At 38.5% G+C, this 18913-nt stretch overlaps 1 protein-coding gene across 5 annotated transcripts in view; it reads right to left on the reverse strand.

The window, feature by feature from the left end:
* LRP2 (LDL receptor related protein 2) overlaps positions 1–18308 on the reverse strand; it is a 117992-nt gene extending 99684 nt beyond the window's left edge. For 3 of the 5 annotated variants that reach the window (XM_072040913.1, XM_072040911.1, XM_021272033.4), the window contains exons 1-2: positions 18014–18308; positions 335–442 (exon numbers count right to left, since the gene is read on the reverse strand). In XM_072040913.1, the coding sequence (XP_071897014.1) occupies positions 335–442; positions 18014–18107 (202 nt within the window). In that variant the 5' untranslated portion in view covers positions 18108–18308. The remainder of the gene's footprint in view (positions 1–334; positions 443–18013) is intronic. The other 2 variants (XM_072040912.1, XM_021272034.4) reach the window with 1 other exon arrangement.
* Between the last annotated feature and the right edge of the window lie 605 nt (positions 18309–18913).

Below are 18913 nucleotides of genomic sequence, written 5' to 3' on the forward strand. Positions count from 1 at the left end.
TTTTTGTCAGAGTTGCACACACTGAGGACAATATAACCACCCTAAACAACCATCCAAGTCTCTGCTTAAGGTGCAGTAAGTACAGTTCATTGTCTAGGGCTTCAAAGATCCTAAAATTTGGAGCCCAGGTGATACTGGTGGTATTGGTATGCACACCCAATATTCAGGATTCCACAGGACTGAGCAGACTGTAGTCATCTCAGACAACTAGGATTTTTCTCTCCCTCTCTCTCCCTCTAATGTTCATTCTTGTATCACAGGTACAGTTGGGAGCACTTTGGGAACTCAGTATTTCTTATGTTATCAAAATTTGCTCTACAGTTGTTTCACTTACGACAACCAGCTTCATCTGTATCATCGGAGCAGTCTCTGGCCCCATCGCACCTCCAATCTGCAGGAATACAGCGACCATTTCCACAGCGAAACTGCCCACGCTCACATCCTGTGGTAAAACACAGTAACAAGCAGGTTAGTAGTACCAATTAAACAAAACAGACACTGGAGTGTATTCCTGTCAAATAACCGTCTGGCATGGAAAGGGAAGAAAAGATTATTATGATAATACTATAATATAAGTAGGTGTCTCTATGAAAAAGCCTTGGGACAGTCAAAAAAAAAAAAAAAAAAAGGAAGAACCAGCTTTAACTCTTACAGGACATTTCCAACTAATTACTAGAAAATTGAATTAACTGAATTGTCACTAATTTTAATACACTCATATATTATCCAAACAGAAAAGAGAAAAAAGGTCTTAGAGGGGAACATATACAACAGACAGCTATTTAACAGGAATGTTCCAATTTTTAATTCACAGACAGTATAGATTCACAAAAAGGAAGGGGATTATTTTCCACAACATATCAAAGGGCTAAATATGCTAAACATGTTGTCCTCCCCACAGCCCATGTAGATATTAATAATAATAATAAACCCCCTTTGATGTGGAAATCTTGTTTCAGTAGCCACATACTGGTGACCTGCTCGAATGTATAGAAAGCTCTCTATTTTGTTTTGGTTTATAATACCCTAATATTTAAAGTCTTTCCTCTGAAGTACAGTAAAGCATGTCTTCAGTCATCATTTAAATAGCAAATAATTTTAAAAGAAATTAAGCTTTCAGACATTTAAGGCTGATAAAAGTTAGCCTGCTGTTATTCTCTCCCACTTGACCTACTAAGGATTAAGACCTGATAAAGAAACATTCACTTCCAGTGTAAATGCAGCTGGATCAGGCCTTTATTAGAATTGTCTAAATGAAATCTCCAGTCCCATAGGAGAGAGGAGAGAGCAAATGCACTGTTTATGGCCTTTCATTGTGACTACAGCCTCATCAAAAGGGAGTGAACAGTTTTATAGGTCCCCAAAACAATGAGCTATAACATAATTAGGCTCAACAGAGCTCTGTTTCATGTTAATCTGTTGTCAGCACCTCAGAGCAGGGAACACTGAAAAAAAAAATGAGGTAGTAGCAAAGCCCAACTCTGAAGAAAATAAAAAGTTTCCTGATTTAATTAATAACCATAGGATAAAACTACATCTTTCAATTACTCTGAGTGATTTGTCCAGGGAAGATAACCCCAGTATATATAAAGCACAACCACCTACTTTCTGAATTCATGATGACATAAATAACACGCTACCCTAACTTTCATGTAAAACCAGGCATATCAACACTGTCACATAAACACAGTTAAGTGATGTATTCCTAAGGGATATAGGCAAGCTACTTTATGCAAGGAATGTTCAAATCTGATTGTCTGGTAGTGACATCCTGATTTATAATGTATCCTGCAAATGGTCAAAAATTTCACTTGGATAAATGGTGGTACAGAGTGGTACAGGAGTATGTTCGCCCAAATACCTTCTATAGACTAATGCACGATGGTGGTTGGTGGTGCAGGTCTGGGGTTGGTGGTGCAGGTCTCTTATCAACTACCTTTAAAACACAACAACCTCCCTTGCAAAACTGCCCTGAAGGAATGTACAAGTTCACTCTGGAATCCCAGGCCCTCTCTCTGAGTTTTACCCTACAAAGCAACATTTCCATATGAGATTAGCAGTTAAAGCTCTAATGAACACAATGCATAAAACACCATTTATCAGTTGGAATTATTACGTAAAGTAAAAACTAAACCCACTTGCATATTTAGCATATATTGCTCTTCAAAACCACAAGAATATTCATAGTTACTTACATAAAAAGAAGTTACAATTCAGAATTAAATCCATATCCATGATTAGTTTCTAGTGAATAGGAGGTTTATAAACATGCAATATGTGCAATAATTACACTAGAATTTGTACATTATTTATAAAGAAAAACTAGCCAATTTTTTTTAAGGCATTACACGCAACTGCTAATTTATTTTGCCTATCTTGTAATAAGTTCCTACATTTAAGCATATCCTTATAGTGATATAAATGAGGAGATAACATTGATAAACTTTTTAGAAAGCATTATAAACATAGCTGCCTTTGTACATGAGAAATGGTAACTGAATGTTAACAGAAAATCTGCAAAGCATGCAGTTCTCCTACACTGTAATTCTTCACAAAATTAGAACATAAGTTGCTCACACCTACATACAGTAAGTGCTGTATCAATGTCTGTTTACACAATTCTTCAGCAAACCTGTTATAATTCATTTAATTATGGCATTAGCCTTTTCTGATGTTATCTTCCATGCTTACTTGTGACTGAAGGCAAAGAGCTGTGATACACCTTTACAAAAATACAAAGCCACTGATACCTCATGTACGACTGTTTTATAATATCTTTATAACAAAGATAATCACATAGCAAATAATGGCATTAATTCATTAAAAGACAGTCTGTGAATCAAGTAATATGGAAAAAGTAAAAGTGATCTGTAGTTTCAAGACCACTTCTCACCCAAGTTCTAAAAAGCTTGTGATTCTGCTTTGATCAAAACTAACTCTGACTTCGTTAAATGAGTTGGGGCAAAATGAATTATTATAAAATCTACTGCTACTAACACTCAGCAGAAATATCCAGAATAAAAGAAAAACAACCACATCATCAATAAGAAAACATCTATTATTGTTTATGGTTTGTTACCATAAGCAACTCCAGAAACCATTTGCTCTACACTTAAATGTACATATTCTGCATAAAAACAAATATTGGAAACTTATGAGATTTGAAGAATTGTGATTTAAGTGCTATGAATTTAGTTATCTGTTTTAAATAGTATTAGTTTGGGTAATAAACTAATTGCAGGCATTACTCACACTGACCAGGGATGATCCACAGAGTCCAAAAGGACTATTTCCAATGGTATAGGCTATGCAATGTGAGCCTGCAGCACCTGGGTTCCAGCGAGAGCAGGGAACTGTCAGAAGACAAGGGACATCCGCTTGTTTTTTGGCATTATTTGAAGCCTTGATTCACTGAAGGATTAGTAATTACAAAATTTATGGAAGATTTTGCTTTCAATAAGAAACCGTTTTGTTGTTGTTGTTGTTTTTAAATAGGAAGGCAGCTCATGAATCAGTTGGATGCCACCAAAAATTAATACTAATGAACTAATTTCCATAGAAATTCTGATTTCCTCTGACAGATACTGATAAAACCAGACACCTCTTTCAGGCAAACAGAATCCTGTTAGCAGGATTCCTGCAGGAAATAACCACTGAGTTTAAAAACAAGCAGTAAATCAATTAAGAAGTTTAGGTTTTACAGTCATGCTTAAGATTTGCTAATAGAAAAGTACCTGGATGACTTTTGAAAGTCCAAAATTGATAAAGGGTTGTTTTTTTAGTTTTGCTTTATTTTTATTATAACACATTTTTGTCTTCTGACTGTGATTAAAGCACTACCAGAAGACAGACTAGAAAAATACATGGCAGACCTGATGAATCATACATATATAAAAAAGAATTTCTGGGCATTAACAGTAAGAATTTTTAAATATTAAATATCGATTTTAACTGTTTGATATTCAGGAAGAAAAAAAAAAAAAAGCTAAGAACAGATGTCATCTTTAATATAAACCAGTCTAGCACTGGAAAATACAAACCAAAGATCAAAATTCTCACTGGAAAGATATATCCCAAAGCGTCATTCCTAAACTCCTGCCACTCTTACTCTCTTTAGGCTTTATGCTGATGTTGTCACTGTACCTTCTGGGGCTCTTTATGTCTGAGATACTCTTGTAAGAGAGTCCTCAGTGCATGCTTAAGATTCATAATTTGCTTGGTTAGAAAAAAGGAAGCTAGTATTACTGGCTCTGGCTAAGCTACTTGCTCAAAGATTATGCCAGGTAGTCATTTTCTAATGGAATAAAGAAACATAGCAGTGATTTTTTCAGAGCAAAGACAGGATAAAACACTAATCAACAACCAACAACAGCTGGTCAGCAGCGACCACTGCATAGGAATGAAGTCTCCCAAGTTAAACCATTGCCAAAGACAAACTCCACTGCCACCAGAGGTTGGTAGCCAACCTTAGCACCACTAATGAATGTTACTTGATGTCACGTTAAGTCATACAGAACTCTATCAGAAAAGAGGGAGGTTAATAGCTTCAGGCATTTCACAGCACAATGGTTCCAATTCATAGGGCTACAGTCTTCAACAGAAAGGCAGCCCATTATGCCCTCTCAAGTTTCCTTTTGCTTCACTTGCCCCAATATGTTTGTGTTTAAATATTTACATTGAGAACTAAAGCTTAAATTCAATCTTCTTGTATTAAAAATGAAATAGAAAGAATTTTATGTTTGACTGACAATGGAAACCAATATTGCTTTACAACTCCACACATTAAGTTAGACTCCTTTCAGTTTCTCTAAACAGTTACAGTCTTCTCCAATTCTTTTCATCTATTCCCCACCTATTGAATTATTTCTATCATCCACAGATTTTAAGGGCACCATGGCAGTCTGACTACACAGAATAGACCAAAATAATCATTAGTTCTTTCTTCCTCACGACATTGTTGAGAACTGCTAACATCTCTTTAACAGTTGATCTAGTATGAAAGATTAAAAGTAATGAAGAATGTACTAAACCCAGGGTAAACTGTACCACTCAAAACGTCCACTCAGAAATGACACACTGCTGTGATTACTTCACCTTTCAAGAATTACATCTCACAAATTTGTTTTTATTTTTTTTGAAGAGTAACATTTTTCAAGGCAGTATTTTTTCAACTAAACTGTTGTGCCTAATGTATCTGCAGTTTTTAAAAAATAAGTGTTAACAAACTGCACATTACAAGCTTCTCCATATCAATTTTACAAAAAGAACTGCAAGTGACAAGTTCTCTTTTCTCCCTTGCTGCCTTCCAACAAAGGGTACTACTGTTTGTTTCCACGTGGCCCCCAAACAGAATAAGCACCAAAGTAGCCCACTCCAATGGCCCTGCAGGTGAAGTCCTGGAGATACACCTCTCATACATTTTGATGTCGGATTTTTGCCTAGCTTAACTACATTTCACACAGTCTGAGGTTTTGGAATGCTCAGGGAGGTGAAGATGAACCTCTGCAAATTCCATCTCCGTTCCCCCGCACCAAAGAAGAAGGAAAGAAAATCCATAATTCAACGAAGACCTTTGCTTATTTTTGTGAAATGCCCTGAAAAGTAGTTTTCTGCTAGCAATTACAATAGGAAAAGATGTTCTGAACATGTTTTATGCCTACATGTCTGTTAACTAGGCTATATTAGAGAAATTATCTTGACAGTATTAATAAAAATACAGTACAAAAAGTCTGTGCTCACTTCACATAACTGGAAGACCTCTGTATACAGAGCACAGAGGCCAGAATTTGAAACAACAGATTTGTTTCTCCACTGATACTAGCTGGACTTAGAGGTTTGGCTCCCAAATCCTAGTTGTATAGGTTCCTCATAATTTAGCAGAAACCCACTGATGACAATAATAGAACAGCTGTTATTTCACAAAGCAACAGAAAATTACACCTCCAGTTCATCTCTCCCTAAAAATCTACTTGTGTTTAAATATTACTGGATTATAAATAGAACTTACTAGGAGGATGCACAAAATGAAAATAGAAGGGAAACTTAATTTTAATCTTTCCTTATTTGTTCCTTTGTGTAAGCCTGGCTGGATATGCAGAGTCTATTTCCATCTCAGATGGATGAGCTACATGTTCCATACTCACAGGAGCAGAACTTGTGAGCAAACCACGCCCTGAGTTCAGCAGATGATTTATACCACAAATTGGTATAAACAGATCTTGCCTGTCAGATTCTGATACCTACTTTTTAAAGTTTTACTCATTGACTTTCAACCAAAAAAAACCTTAAAATTCAAGAAGAAAATTTAAAGTTTTGTCTTTCAAAATGGACTTAGAAGTACAATGTTTCACTACTACAACAGATTTTTATCATTTCCCTTTCAAAAGGACATACTAAGAAACAACGTTCCCTCAATGCCAAAAAAAAAAAAAAAAAGCATTGAGGCATTGAGACAGCTGTCTCTTCTGGTGTAAATCAGCAATGCCACTTAGATACAAGAAATAATAGAAAATTACTAAATTGTGCTTTCCAAAAGTATATTCTATGCTTTGTGTCTGCACACACTTGCATATACTGATAATTTGCTACTAAAATCATTGCTAAAACTAAGGCATCAAATCTCATTTTAATAATGTTCACATGCAAACGCTTTTTAGAAATACTTAAAGTTAGTGTATTCTATGTTAAACTATTTGTTTTCAGTTAATACAGTTATAAAAGAACTATAGATTCATTTCTGCTAATGCGTCAACATAAATCCAGGAATTAAAGAAATTCAATATTTTAATCTACTGAAACTAAGCAGGAAAGCTTTCCTGCAAAGAAAAAAGGGTTCAAGTCTCCTACAGACATCAAGTTCAAAGGAATGACACTGTAAATGCCTCCTAGCAACGTTAAAGATATTCATAATCCTCATCCTCTCTACCTTGGTTCAGCTTTTTCAATTGAAAAAGCAATAAATGTAAATAGCCTGATAAAAAAAAAAAAGTTTACAAATTCATTTTTAATGAATTTAATTTTCTTTTTTTCAAGTATTACGCTGAACTACTAATACACAGAACTAGCTCCAAATTTTCTGATAAGTCACATGCAGCCCTCTTGAGGAAGAAAAAAATCTTTTCGTTTGTTTGTCTGTTTAAGCTCTGGTATTCAGAACAAAGTAACTGTGGTCTCTACATTATCACTTCAAAATATATATATATATGTATACACACACAAACCATAATTTTAAATTATTCACACTAATCCTAAATGTAAAGAAAAAAAAAATCTCTTGAATTCAAAATCATGACAGCTTATTTATTATACATGCCCACGAAGAGCACATATCCATATTACATGTCATTACCATCATATGGTACTGTAAGAAAACTCATAAAAACAGCAACACCTTTGGAATCTTGATTCAAGTCGGACACATTTTAAATAGCAACAAATCAACTCTTACTGTCTTCATAGTCCTATAACTAGGCAGGAATAAGAAATAATCCTTTTAAGCAAGGTCTAATTTTAATAGACAGGACATGTACTCCTTTTTACTGATAAAGTAAATATTCCCTATATTGAGCAGACCATGCTCCTTCTTTCGTTTAAGTTTCTGTCAAATTTTCCACACTTCAGTGATAACTGAGAATCAGCCATTATTTTTTATTGGACACTTTCTTTATCTCCAAATGTATACAAACTATTTTCATTGCTGAGACTAATAAAAATTATTTATACTCCTTTCTTAAAGAGTTTAGTAAAGTTATTAACCCTCTGGCTGAATTTAAAAGAAACAATATTTGTGGAAGTGGAACATTAGCCTCCATGATATAAAAATGTATTTCAGACACATTATACGGAAAGAACACAATCTGCACTAAACTGGGTAATCTTAACCAGTTGTCTTGACATTAGCTGTCTTAATCCACATAATTCAATTGTGATGGTGTTAGCCGGGTAAGTGAAGCAAGCACTGTGGATCCCCAGGGAAGCATACACTTCTGAGCTCTCCTCAATCCCAGAAGTTTCTTTTTCATGAATAGCACATTAAATATGCAAAAATCTGTTCTAATTGACCAAATGACATGAAGAGGAAGAAGAACAAGCAAACACAGTAGAAGTAAAAGACACCCCCAATTACTCACAGAAGGAAGCATCCCAAGCATTTTTGTAAGAATGGACCTTGCTAATGGCCCCGAGGCTGCTGTAGAATAATAATTGGGAAATAAGGGGGTGGTAGGGAGAGGGGGAATATAGCCAAATGAGAACAATCTTCAAGAATAAGAAGTATTTACAAGTACATAGCGCATGGAAAATGAAAAGAAAAAATTAAAAAAAGCAAGCAGGGAAAAAAAAGTGCTCAAACTACTTATAGCATGTACAGTACCCAGCACTGAGAAAGTTTGATACATGTAGATGCAGTATCCAATGATAAAACCACCTTCTCAGGGAGCTACACTCACTTTGAGAGCTGTATTGTTTTTTAAATAAATTTTCCAACCAATGTGCTGTTTGTTCTCAAAATTAAACCTCATGCTGAGATGGCGAGCTGCACTCAGTTCAGTCATGCTTTCCTGAAAGCTGATGAGTCACTGCAACACTAGGAATCAGCCTCAGTAAAAAGTCTTACAATCCAGTTTATGCCAGTGAAATCACGCCATTTACATTTATTTTACATATTATTGTTAGACTGAAAATTGCTATGCAACATGCAACACTTTTCCAAACCATAAACTTTACTGGAATATTATATCATAAATTACTGAATTAAAAATGAAACTTGTCATGCAAAAAATTAACCATTTCCCCTTACAGGTAATAAATACAGTGAGCACACAGAACAAAAGTTACTTCTGTCTTATAACTCATACCCACATCAAAACTGTTCACTACTTGAGCAGCACCTTCATACCTATTGGGACTCTTGGATAAAAAAGACAACTTAATCTGCATCCCAAAGCTTCATAGCATACCCAGTTGTCATTCTGCACATCAGAAATAGCGACTGGGACTTGGTGAAAACTAAGCATAACAGTATTTTCAGAAAAACAGAACTGAAGTGTCTGCACAGAATAGATACGCTGTATGCTACAACCATCTACTGTGGTAGTAGGAAGTACAAGTATTTCTTCTGATTCATTGACATTTGTTATGATTCCCCCTCATTCTGAAGTGATGCAATTTCAGCCAGCAGCTAATAGCTATGTCTGATCACCCCTTATCAAGCTTTTTGAAAAAGAAATGCCATGTGCTAAAGGCCTAAGTAAAGAAAGATCATCTGAACTAGAAAAGCAATGTTGTCTGATGTGCTCTCACAGAACACAATTTTATCTTAACAGACCTTAAAATTGGCAGTGAGAATTAAATTATCCTACAGCTATTTCATTTTTAAATGTTTATATATATATATATATATATATATATATATATATATTTCATTGTTAATAAAAATCCGGTTACCAAAACAGTAATACTAAAAAGACAAAGTCCTTGAATCAATCAGAAGAGAGTAACTACAAGAAATTTATCATATCATGTATAATCATAAATAACAGAAAAAGGCACTGGTTCTCTCCCAGGTATCAGTAGAACACAACATACAATCACAGAATGGTTTGGGTTGGAAAGGACTTGAAAGACCATGCAGTTCCATTCCCCCTGCCAGAGGCAGGGACACCTCCCACCAGCCCAGGCTGCCCAAAGCCACATCATTAAACACTTCCAGGAATGGGGTACCCACAGTTTCACTACGCTCCCTGATAAAGATCCCTTCTCCTGCTGTCTTGTAAGCCCCCTTTAGGCACTGGAAAACCACTGGAGCCTTCTCTTCTCCAGGCGGAACAACCCCAACTCCCTCAGCCTGGAGAGGTATTCCAGCCCTCTGAGTTTGCCTACAGATTTGCAACAATTTTTAAATCGTAATCCCTTCCTCATAGAAATAGTTCCATCAGTCTGTCCAAATGCTGCTAGAAACAAGGCTGCGACCGCACCTGGTATATTGCTGGACAAAAAGTCAGTATCTCTATACAAACAAAGAATGACTGAGATTTTCTCTCAAACGGGCAATAATTGGGGTCTCTCTCCCCTTCTTTCTTTCTCTGCCACTGAATGAAATTTCTTGGGATTAAAGTCTCTGAGAATTCTGTGACCCCATGAGAAAAAAATTAAGAAGGCCAGCAAGTTAAAAAGTATTGCACAGCTAAAAAGACAGTACTTGATTGCTAAAGCATCTTTATTCAGGAGACTGAACAAAAACCAGGGAAGAATCATTTTTGTTATCTAATAGGCAATAAAATCTTAGTATGGATAAAGCATTTTGTCAAGGTTGGTGCTTTCACCTCATCCTTCGTTAATTTAAATTTTGCCACTCGTTATTTCACTGATTTTAACTATTTGTCTTTTAGTTTCCTTTTTTTCTTAAAAAAAAAAAAAAAAAAGATTTCTAAAGGATTTAAAGTTCAATTTTAAAGCTTTATTGCTTTTTTAAATTTGTACTGTAAGATAACCATTTCTAAAGTGGCTTCTGTGGTCTGTGGCTGGCTTAGTAAAGCTAAAAACTGCAAAATTAATAAAAACAAATGCTACCAGGATTTTTATATTTCCACTGTAAAATTATATTTTTTCCAGTTGTCTACAATTATAATACAAATCCCATGAAACAATATCACTTCTAGTAGAAGTGCCAAAGGAGCCCCATGTGAGGCCAACGGCCTGCCTGCTGGAGCACAGATGGGGCAGCGCTGCTCCGTGGCTGAGGCTCTATTCAGATCTGCCACTTGGGTCAGCCAACAGGAATTTGTCAGGGCTCAGATTAATAACTAAGGAGGCCCAGTTTAATTACTCCACTAAATAACTTTATGTCTTTCAAGTTACCTCACTGCAGAGGTAACAAAAGAAATGTCAGTACTTTGGTACCTTTACAGAACACTGGGAACTAAAATTCATTCCCAGTGAGAGTCAGTCAGGCCTTAAAATGCATTCTGCGGCTGACTTCATGCAGAAAAGGCAAAAACGGCAAAGCTAACAAAACTACTATCTACTACTGCTATCAACCTAACAGAAGACACCACAAACTCTGTCACTAACTTCAGACACAAACTGGAGCTCATTTGCTCATTTTTAGAAACCTGCTATATTTTGGTAGTACAAATCGCTTTTTCAGTAACTCAGCTAGACAGCCACTAACACTGCAACCCTGCCGCAGCATTCCAGGCGCTTGGTTATCGTCCAGCTCATTTATTGTACTGCAGGTTGAGAACAGCCCTACAATCCTGCTCAAAAGTGAACACGTGAGCAGTCCCATTCAAGTCAAGCCATCTGTTTACACTAGACAACTTTACAAAAGGGTTTCCAGCAGTGCTAACACTGGTTCTTTACAGCCCCAACGGGACCACTCTTGTCACTAGCATGCTAGCCAGGCATTTCCTATATGCACCTAACAGTAGCATTAAGCAGCAATTGCATGGCCAGCGAAGCTAACCCACCGACTTACTACTAACCATGCAAAAAAGGGTCTCTCTCTCCCTCTTTCCAATTCTGCTCCTTCTCCCACTAGATGCTAGGGTTTTCCAAACTCTGCTGATTACCAGGCCTTCCTGTGTGCTGCCCTAATTCACCATGCCATCTAGCTCCCTAGACCTGTTTTAGTTTTCCACTGGGCTTGTAAGTGAAAGCTGCTGAGAGGTTTGATAAGCAGTGGTGCTAGCACCACATAAGGAGCAAGAACCCACGCAGTCACATGGGACTGAGACGTTGTGGGAGGGAGAGGAGTGGGGCCTCCTGCTTTCAGCAGCAATGAACTGGCAAATTGGCTCATCACATCTTGGGAAACCATACCCTTTGGTGTCAAAGCCTGACAAGGGCTTGGTCAGATCTAAATGGGGTCTCCCACTGGTATTGACTGATGTGAAGTCAACCTCCCATTTCTGGGAAAACTGGGGGAACACAATTTTTGCATGTAGCATGCGCTCAAATTATGCAAGCCCTGTACTTCCTCTAACTAAACCCTCTAGTATGTTTAGCTGAGTTGCTACTGTGCACAATGGATTTTGAAGATAAAAGCATTACCCAGGTTCTAAATATGAATATAGAAGTTGGACTTGATGATCGTTATGGGTCCCTTCCAACTCAGGATATTCTATGATTCTATGAGTTCTGAGATACCTTGTGTATTACACCAACTGTTTTTGCAGAGATGCTACGGAGCACACCTAAAACCCCTGTTCTTCTCCTTGTTCCACAAAGATATGAGCTTTCAATCCTCATCACAGCAGTCCCTACTGGAATGGACCCCCGTTCTCTGATTCTACTCAGTAGGTGGTGGAATCATGACCTGCTTGCATAAGCAAATAACTAGACAGACCGAGTACTGTTTTACAGTGCCCTTCTGCCAAAGATCTCACTTCTTGAATGCAAAACAAAGTCAAATTATTCATGTTAAAAGCATAAATTATAACAGGGCATAAAAGTAGAACAATTTCAGTTAACTCTTTTATGCCATTTTATTAATCCAAAGCAAAACTTGTAACAGTGATCCTTAGATCTCTAATCTACTTCAAGCATTGCAAAACAAAGAAAACATTAAAAGGCTTGAAACCAACAGCAAAAGCTTATAGAATCCACTAAAGGCTATCCACTCCATTAAACATTTCTACACTTACTCATTAAACTTCATTTTCTTGAACTGTTTTTAAAATGTGCTGAGCTAAGGAAACAAAAAAACAGTTAATAAAATGAACATTACCATAAGAAAGTGGACTTCAAAATGGATCTCAAGCAATAATAAGCTATTAAAAGAGATGTTTACTCTTCACTGAATCCTATTTTCCATCTCTCAGATCAGTACAACTCGGGTAATTTCTTTGAAATCAATGGAGTTGCGCTGACTTTACTGAGAAGAACCCTTACTCTTTCTTCATCTACAAACAGTTCAAGGCATTTTATGAATAAAGTACAATTATTAAATTATATGAAGAAGCACTTTATTTTTAAGTAATTTGAAAAAAAAGTCTGCATTTATTTGCCACATGCAGTGTATAGCATTAGAAGGACACTGACCAATTATCTGATTATAATAGCTAATTAGCAATTGTTACCTAATCAAGAATAAAAACATAAACGTCTTTTTATATAGATGTCAACGTGCAGATTATGAATTAAAAGGGACCTTTAATGTTTTTCAACAATCAATACCTACTACAAAGTATAATTTCCTTTGAAACATACAAAGTGCTATGTGGTTCCAACACTTACTAAGTAGAGTTCTAAAAGAGGAGACACAATTAAAGCTCCTGCTTTAAGAAGTGATAGTACAATACAATTCAAAGTTTCATGTTATTTGTCCATTTGAAGAGTTTTCACAAGCTCTCAGATCAAACAAGTTTTGTAGGATGACAGAACAACATTTGATCCAATACTCCCAGTTGAGAAACTACCTCTAAAACATGTCTGATTATTGCTTAATTAAAAATAAGAGTATTCAGTAAGAAAAGTCTTGACAAAAGAACCTCCAGTTTCTGTGCTAAATAATGAGGAGTTAAAAGCAAACACCACTGGGCTTTGATCTGGCAATAATCTAACAGTGCAACAAGGCGTATGGAAGGGGAAAGGCTCCAAACAGTGTGACTGATTTCATGTCAATCCAGGAAGCCCAAAAGGAGAAGAATTAAAAGGCTTTAATGAAACTGCATTCTACCTTTTCCCCAAATGAATCTTTGCTCATTTCCTGCAAAACACACGGAGAATAAATCTGGATTAAAGTGGGATTCCATTGCTCAAATTTCCAATCAGCTCAATGTATGAAAGAAGGTTTTAGTTTGTCTTACAGGGAAATTGAAGCAACACATACATCACACATTTATCTTATCTGAAATCTCCTTAGATGCTCTCTCTCTATTTGTCTTGACTCCTTTAGCTTAATTATTTACTGTAATTCTAGCATTTGGCACAAAACCAAAATCCAACTAGGTGTCATCCAATTACTGCCTTCAATTTTTAACTAAAATTTTTGGGGGCTGTCCCATTCTTCACTTCACCTGATTACTTAGCAAATTCCTGCTATGCTTTGCTGAACAGAATACAGAAATAGTAAATTATTAAGAAAAATCAAGAGATGTATTAAAAGAGAACTACTCATTAAAAAGAGCCTTACAAAAAAAAAAAAAAAGAAAGAAAAAAAAAAGATGACTGCCAGTGCACAGAGCTATGTCTCGTTAATTGAAATGCCAGAAGATTACAATGTGTTTCACTGAGATGTACTTTTAAATTTTTAGCCCTCAGGAAAGACACATGTTCAGAACCAGGTACACAAACTGAGTAGGAGTTTTTTCTTGATTTTTTAAAAGTACATCACCAAGAGAAAATAAGTAAAATATATCAGTGCAGGATTATGATGAATGTTGCAGCCCATAGGTAAGGCATGATACCTATTAAAACTGTAAGTAGGGATTGCATTATCACATTCATTTTTTTTGTCATCCTTTCTCATTATTCCCAAATCCTTGGTCCCTGAGGAAAGCCTCATGCAGTGGGTCTTGGCAGGAGCATAATCTTACAGAGAGACTTCTCTGTCATTTAAACATACACAGCACTGTACAAGGAAGTATGAACACTGACTGTGGCCTGTCGCCTACAGCAATGTCACTATACATCATTCCACAGGCATTGAATAGATTTGAATGAAGGCAGCATCTGTAAAAACACACTGAATTTTTGATTTGGAGATCGAACTTTCAAAATACGTGATGGAAGAGCATGTTTCTCCGTGCCATTCTGGAAAGAACAGTTAGAGGTTTCATCTACTTGGACTTACCGTACCTATTCATTACCGTTCAACTTCATGCAACCGTTCATTATGATTTCTGAGCTATACTATCCACCATACAAATTCAGTCTTAAAATAGCTTTCATTCTTGTAGAATGATTGTGACCTTTTAACGATGACAAATTTTACTCACTTTGGTCTGTGTCACATTTAAACTGATGATCTATCATTGCAGAGATTTAAGACGTACATCAAATTTGATGCACTAACTTTTGTGTTACAGCAAAGCATCTGGGCAAATCACATTTTGACAATATGTCTACAGAACAGGTAACTGCCTTTCTTTAAAAAAGTTATTTTAGAAAGTCTTCCACGCTTGGTATCAACAGAAAACTTCTAAAAGCGTCAAACTATGAGTTATTAAAGAAGGAGCAAAAATTAAAGTCAGAAGTCAACCTAGCTTGATCTTCTGGCCTCTTAGCTCAATATGGAATCAAAAATTTCAAAAAATTAGCATACACGTTACTGAGAATGCTTAGGTTTCCAGCTGCATTTCCCAGAATTTGTAAGTTTACACTAATATTATGATTATCAGCAAGGAAAGTATAGCCATGCTAAGAAATCACTGATTTCATATGATTCAAAGCAACATGAATCTGTCTTCTTTCATGCCATACGTGAAAAGTCTTAAAGAAAAAAACCCACAAGGGGAGTGAGGGAGGTTGGGGGAATGTGGGGGTGGCAAACCCCAATTTAGATGTTGTGAACTGTATAGTACAGGGAAGGTCTGGCCTTACAAAAGCTAAATGGTACTTTGCAATAAACTGCAACAAAGTTTCACTGCAATTATGTGCTAGCCTGAAAAAAGGTGAGACTAGCAGTGTCTTGTAACATGTACTAAATTAATAGAATTGGTGATAAAAAACAACACCAAAGTCAAACTATTTAATTATTTATGAAATCAATAGTATTATTTTGATGCTAATACATATATTTTTGGAATATTTACATCATCTGTGTTGAAAGTAGGTCATCAGGACCTACGGTACACCAAAAAAGGAAGACCAATGCAGGAAATTTAAGCAACTGAAATATATGGGCAGTACAGATTCTAAATATAGTAGATTTACAAATAATGTTCTTACTATTTTGTGTCTAAAGAGTATTTTTTTAATAAAGAAAACCAGTTGGTGTGTTTGTTTTTTAAATGAATGATTTACATGTGATTTTCATATATATGAATGTTTTTATAAAGAAACTAACAGTTCTTCTGGCATGGAACCAATTTAGAACAGAAAAATCTTCAGCCACTTTCAGGTACTGAAGTCTCCTCAGAAAAAGTACAGCAAACCTTCCGTGTTAGTTAAGGTGAGAGCACTCACAGACACTGGGGAGCACTGCATGAGTATACAGATCTGATATGCTTTGCAGTAAGACTAAAGAACTCATTGTTCAACCATAAAGTTGTCCTAGTGATCTCATTTGCCCTCTGTAAAACTGCTGAGAGTGCAACATCCATCCAGCGTCTGGAGTGTGTGTCTGAGTATGTAGTGCCTTCCCATCCCTCAAAACAAACATTAACATTAGTCTCATGACACTTCTTTTTTACACTACCTCTAGTTAGGTAGTTTTTTTCTGTTTCAGTGGCAATGTCTTCTGGTAACAGCCACCTTACAGGCAATAACGCCTGGAGAGGAAAAGCTGCAGAACCAGGCTCTGTATTACTGGCCATTACAAGAAGGGGTGTTTTTATTTGGTTTGTAAGTGCTATATTTAATTTCAGGAAATCCAGAGTTAACTCAATGAAGGAAGAGTTGTGACAGGATCAACTGAGAAAGTAGCCAAGTGAAACTCGTTCTAGTAGTAGCTGTCACGATATGGGAACATTTAGGTATCACCAACCTGACAAAGTCAAAAATATTACTGGAAGCATATTTTCAAAATACTGAGGATTAGTCAAGATAATACAATTTTCACTGATTTCTTTGGATTTGTTTGCATGATTTTTGATTTTTTTTTTTTTTTTTTTTTTAATGAGGGCTTGACACAACCTCAAGATTCAAGGATCTCAACTTAAACGTATCAAGTATTTCACAGTAACAATCAGTGTGGTCAAGATTGCCATCCAGGTGTTTTATACGGGTACCAGTTATGCCATTACTAGAACTATACTGTTTTGCTTGCACAATTATTTATTCTACTGCCCTGAAGGGAGCGGAGCCGGAGGAACCAACAAAGTGAAAAGTGCTGCGCGTCCACTGCCTACGAGCAGGGGTCGGAGCTTTCCTCTCCCTCAGTTATGTCACTTACTGGGCACTCTGAAGAGTGAAAAGTGGGAGCAGAGCAAGGAAATGCACTTCCAGAGGAGCTCTGCAGCTTCCATTCTGCCCAGTGTAACCTAACAGGGCGCCGGATTAACTCCCTGCCCAGCGTGACCTCCTTGGCTAGGGCTTTTGCAGGTCTCCTGCAGCCCATTAGCTATCTCCTCTTTTGCCGCTCCCAAGCGGGAGCCGCTAGCAGCAGTTGCTGTATAATTACTTACTTGATTCTGCCTAAGGAGCTTAACCTAAGAGTTGAGCGAGGAAAGCAGATTAACAACTTGAAGGCGCAGACGCACCCCTCACCCAGCAGCGCCGCCGCTTCACCCCCGGGGCCCCGCCAGGCGCTCGGCCCCTCCGGCTCCCCGCAGCCCGGTGCCGCGGGCGGGGAGCCGGGGCTGTGTGGGGCTGTGAGGGGAGCCCCGAGGGGAGCCCGCCCCCCGCGGCCGGCTGAGGGCCCGCGGCGGCGGGTCACATGCAGCCGCGTCGCCTAGCGACGGCAAAGCCCGCAGACAAAGTTCGTGCGCTGCTGCTCGGGGCCCGGCCCGCCGGCCCCGCGGGTTTTCACCTCAGGCAGAGCCCGCGGCCCCGCACGGCGCCGTGAGCGCGAGGTGCCCAGCCACGGGGCGCTGCCTGGTGCAACGCGCCGGGAAAAAATAAATAAATAAATAAATAAATAAAAGTTTGCACGACTCAGGAAAAAAAAAGAAAAAAAAAAAAAAGGATAACTTAAAGCTGAGATGAAGCGAAATTACAGAGCCGGTGTGGTCTGTGGTGTTTTTCTTTTAAGGCGCCAGTGCCTTTTCCTCCAGAGACACCAAGTCCGTCGAAGGGCTCCTGGGGAGCGCCGGCTCCCGCTGCCGAGGGGCGGCGGCAGCGCCCGAGCGAGCCCCGCTATTAGCCCCACTCGGGACTTGTCCGCCCGCGGCGGCGGGAGCGCAGCGCTTACCTTGGCAGCTGCCCCGCAGTATGCACGCGGCGAATAAAACGAGCAGCTTGCAGGCAGCTGCTGCTCTGCCGTCCATCCGACGGTGCGGTCCCATCCGGGCTGGGATGCTCCAGCTCCCTCAGAAGCTGGCCGCTCGACGCGGGGGTGCCGGGCTGCAGGGCAGCGCGCAAGGAGCCCCGTCTCTTTGCTTGTCCCGCTAGTTGCAGAAGAAAGGCGCGTTCGCCTGTTGAGGCATCGCGTTTTCTATAAACTCCCACCCTCCAGACATTGCATAAAGCTCTTTATACCCGGCGGCCCCGGAACTAGCATGAGGGAATCAGGCACCGCTCCAGGCCCCGCAGCCCCGGGCTGCCTCTGCCCCTCCTTCCCCGCCGACAGCGGGGGCAGGATGCGGCCGGTCCCGCTCTGCACAGGCTGGGGAGCGGGGGCCGTGGTGCCACACCGACTGTAGGCGCTAGTTGAGGGGAATTTAGGTTTGCAAGTGAAATACAGCCCAGGTTTTAGCATCCCACAGGCATGCTCCAACCAAGGAAAGCGTACTTGACAACTTAGAAATACCTCCTTACCAATGCAGGGGATAAAGCCTAGAAGGTGGGGCTTTTTTATTCCTCACAGAAAAAATTTAAAAGGGAAACTGTAGCAGTGAAACTTATTTCTGCACCTTCTAGGGAGATAAAATCAGTTTGGTGAAGTGCTTTGGCTGTGAATGCTTAAGATATCAGAGACACCTTACTCTGGTTCTAACAGTGTACAGCACATGTGAAATGCCTGCCTGAGTTTTATTGCTGCTATTTCAGGAATCATATACCTACTAACAAGGGTAGAACAGGGCATGGTATCACGGGGGAAAGATAAAGATATCCTGATACTTCAGGATGGAATGCAGTCTTGGGAAGAGGG

The sequence above is a fragment of the Anas platyrhynchos genome, chromosome 7 (assembly GCF_047663525.1).
Source record: "Anas platyrhynchos isolate ZD024472 breed Pekin duck chromosome 7, IASCAAS_PekinDuck_T2T, whole genome shotgun sequence".
Taxonomy (NCBI): domain Eukaryota; kingdom Metazoa; phylum Chordata; class Aves; order Anseriformes; family Anatidae; genus Anas; species Anas platyrhynchos.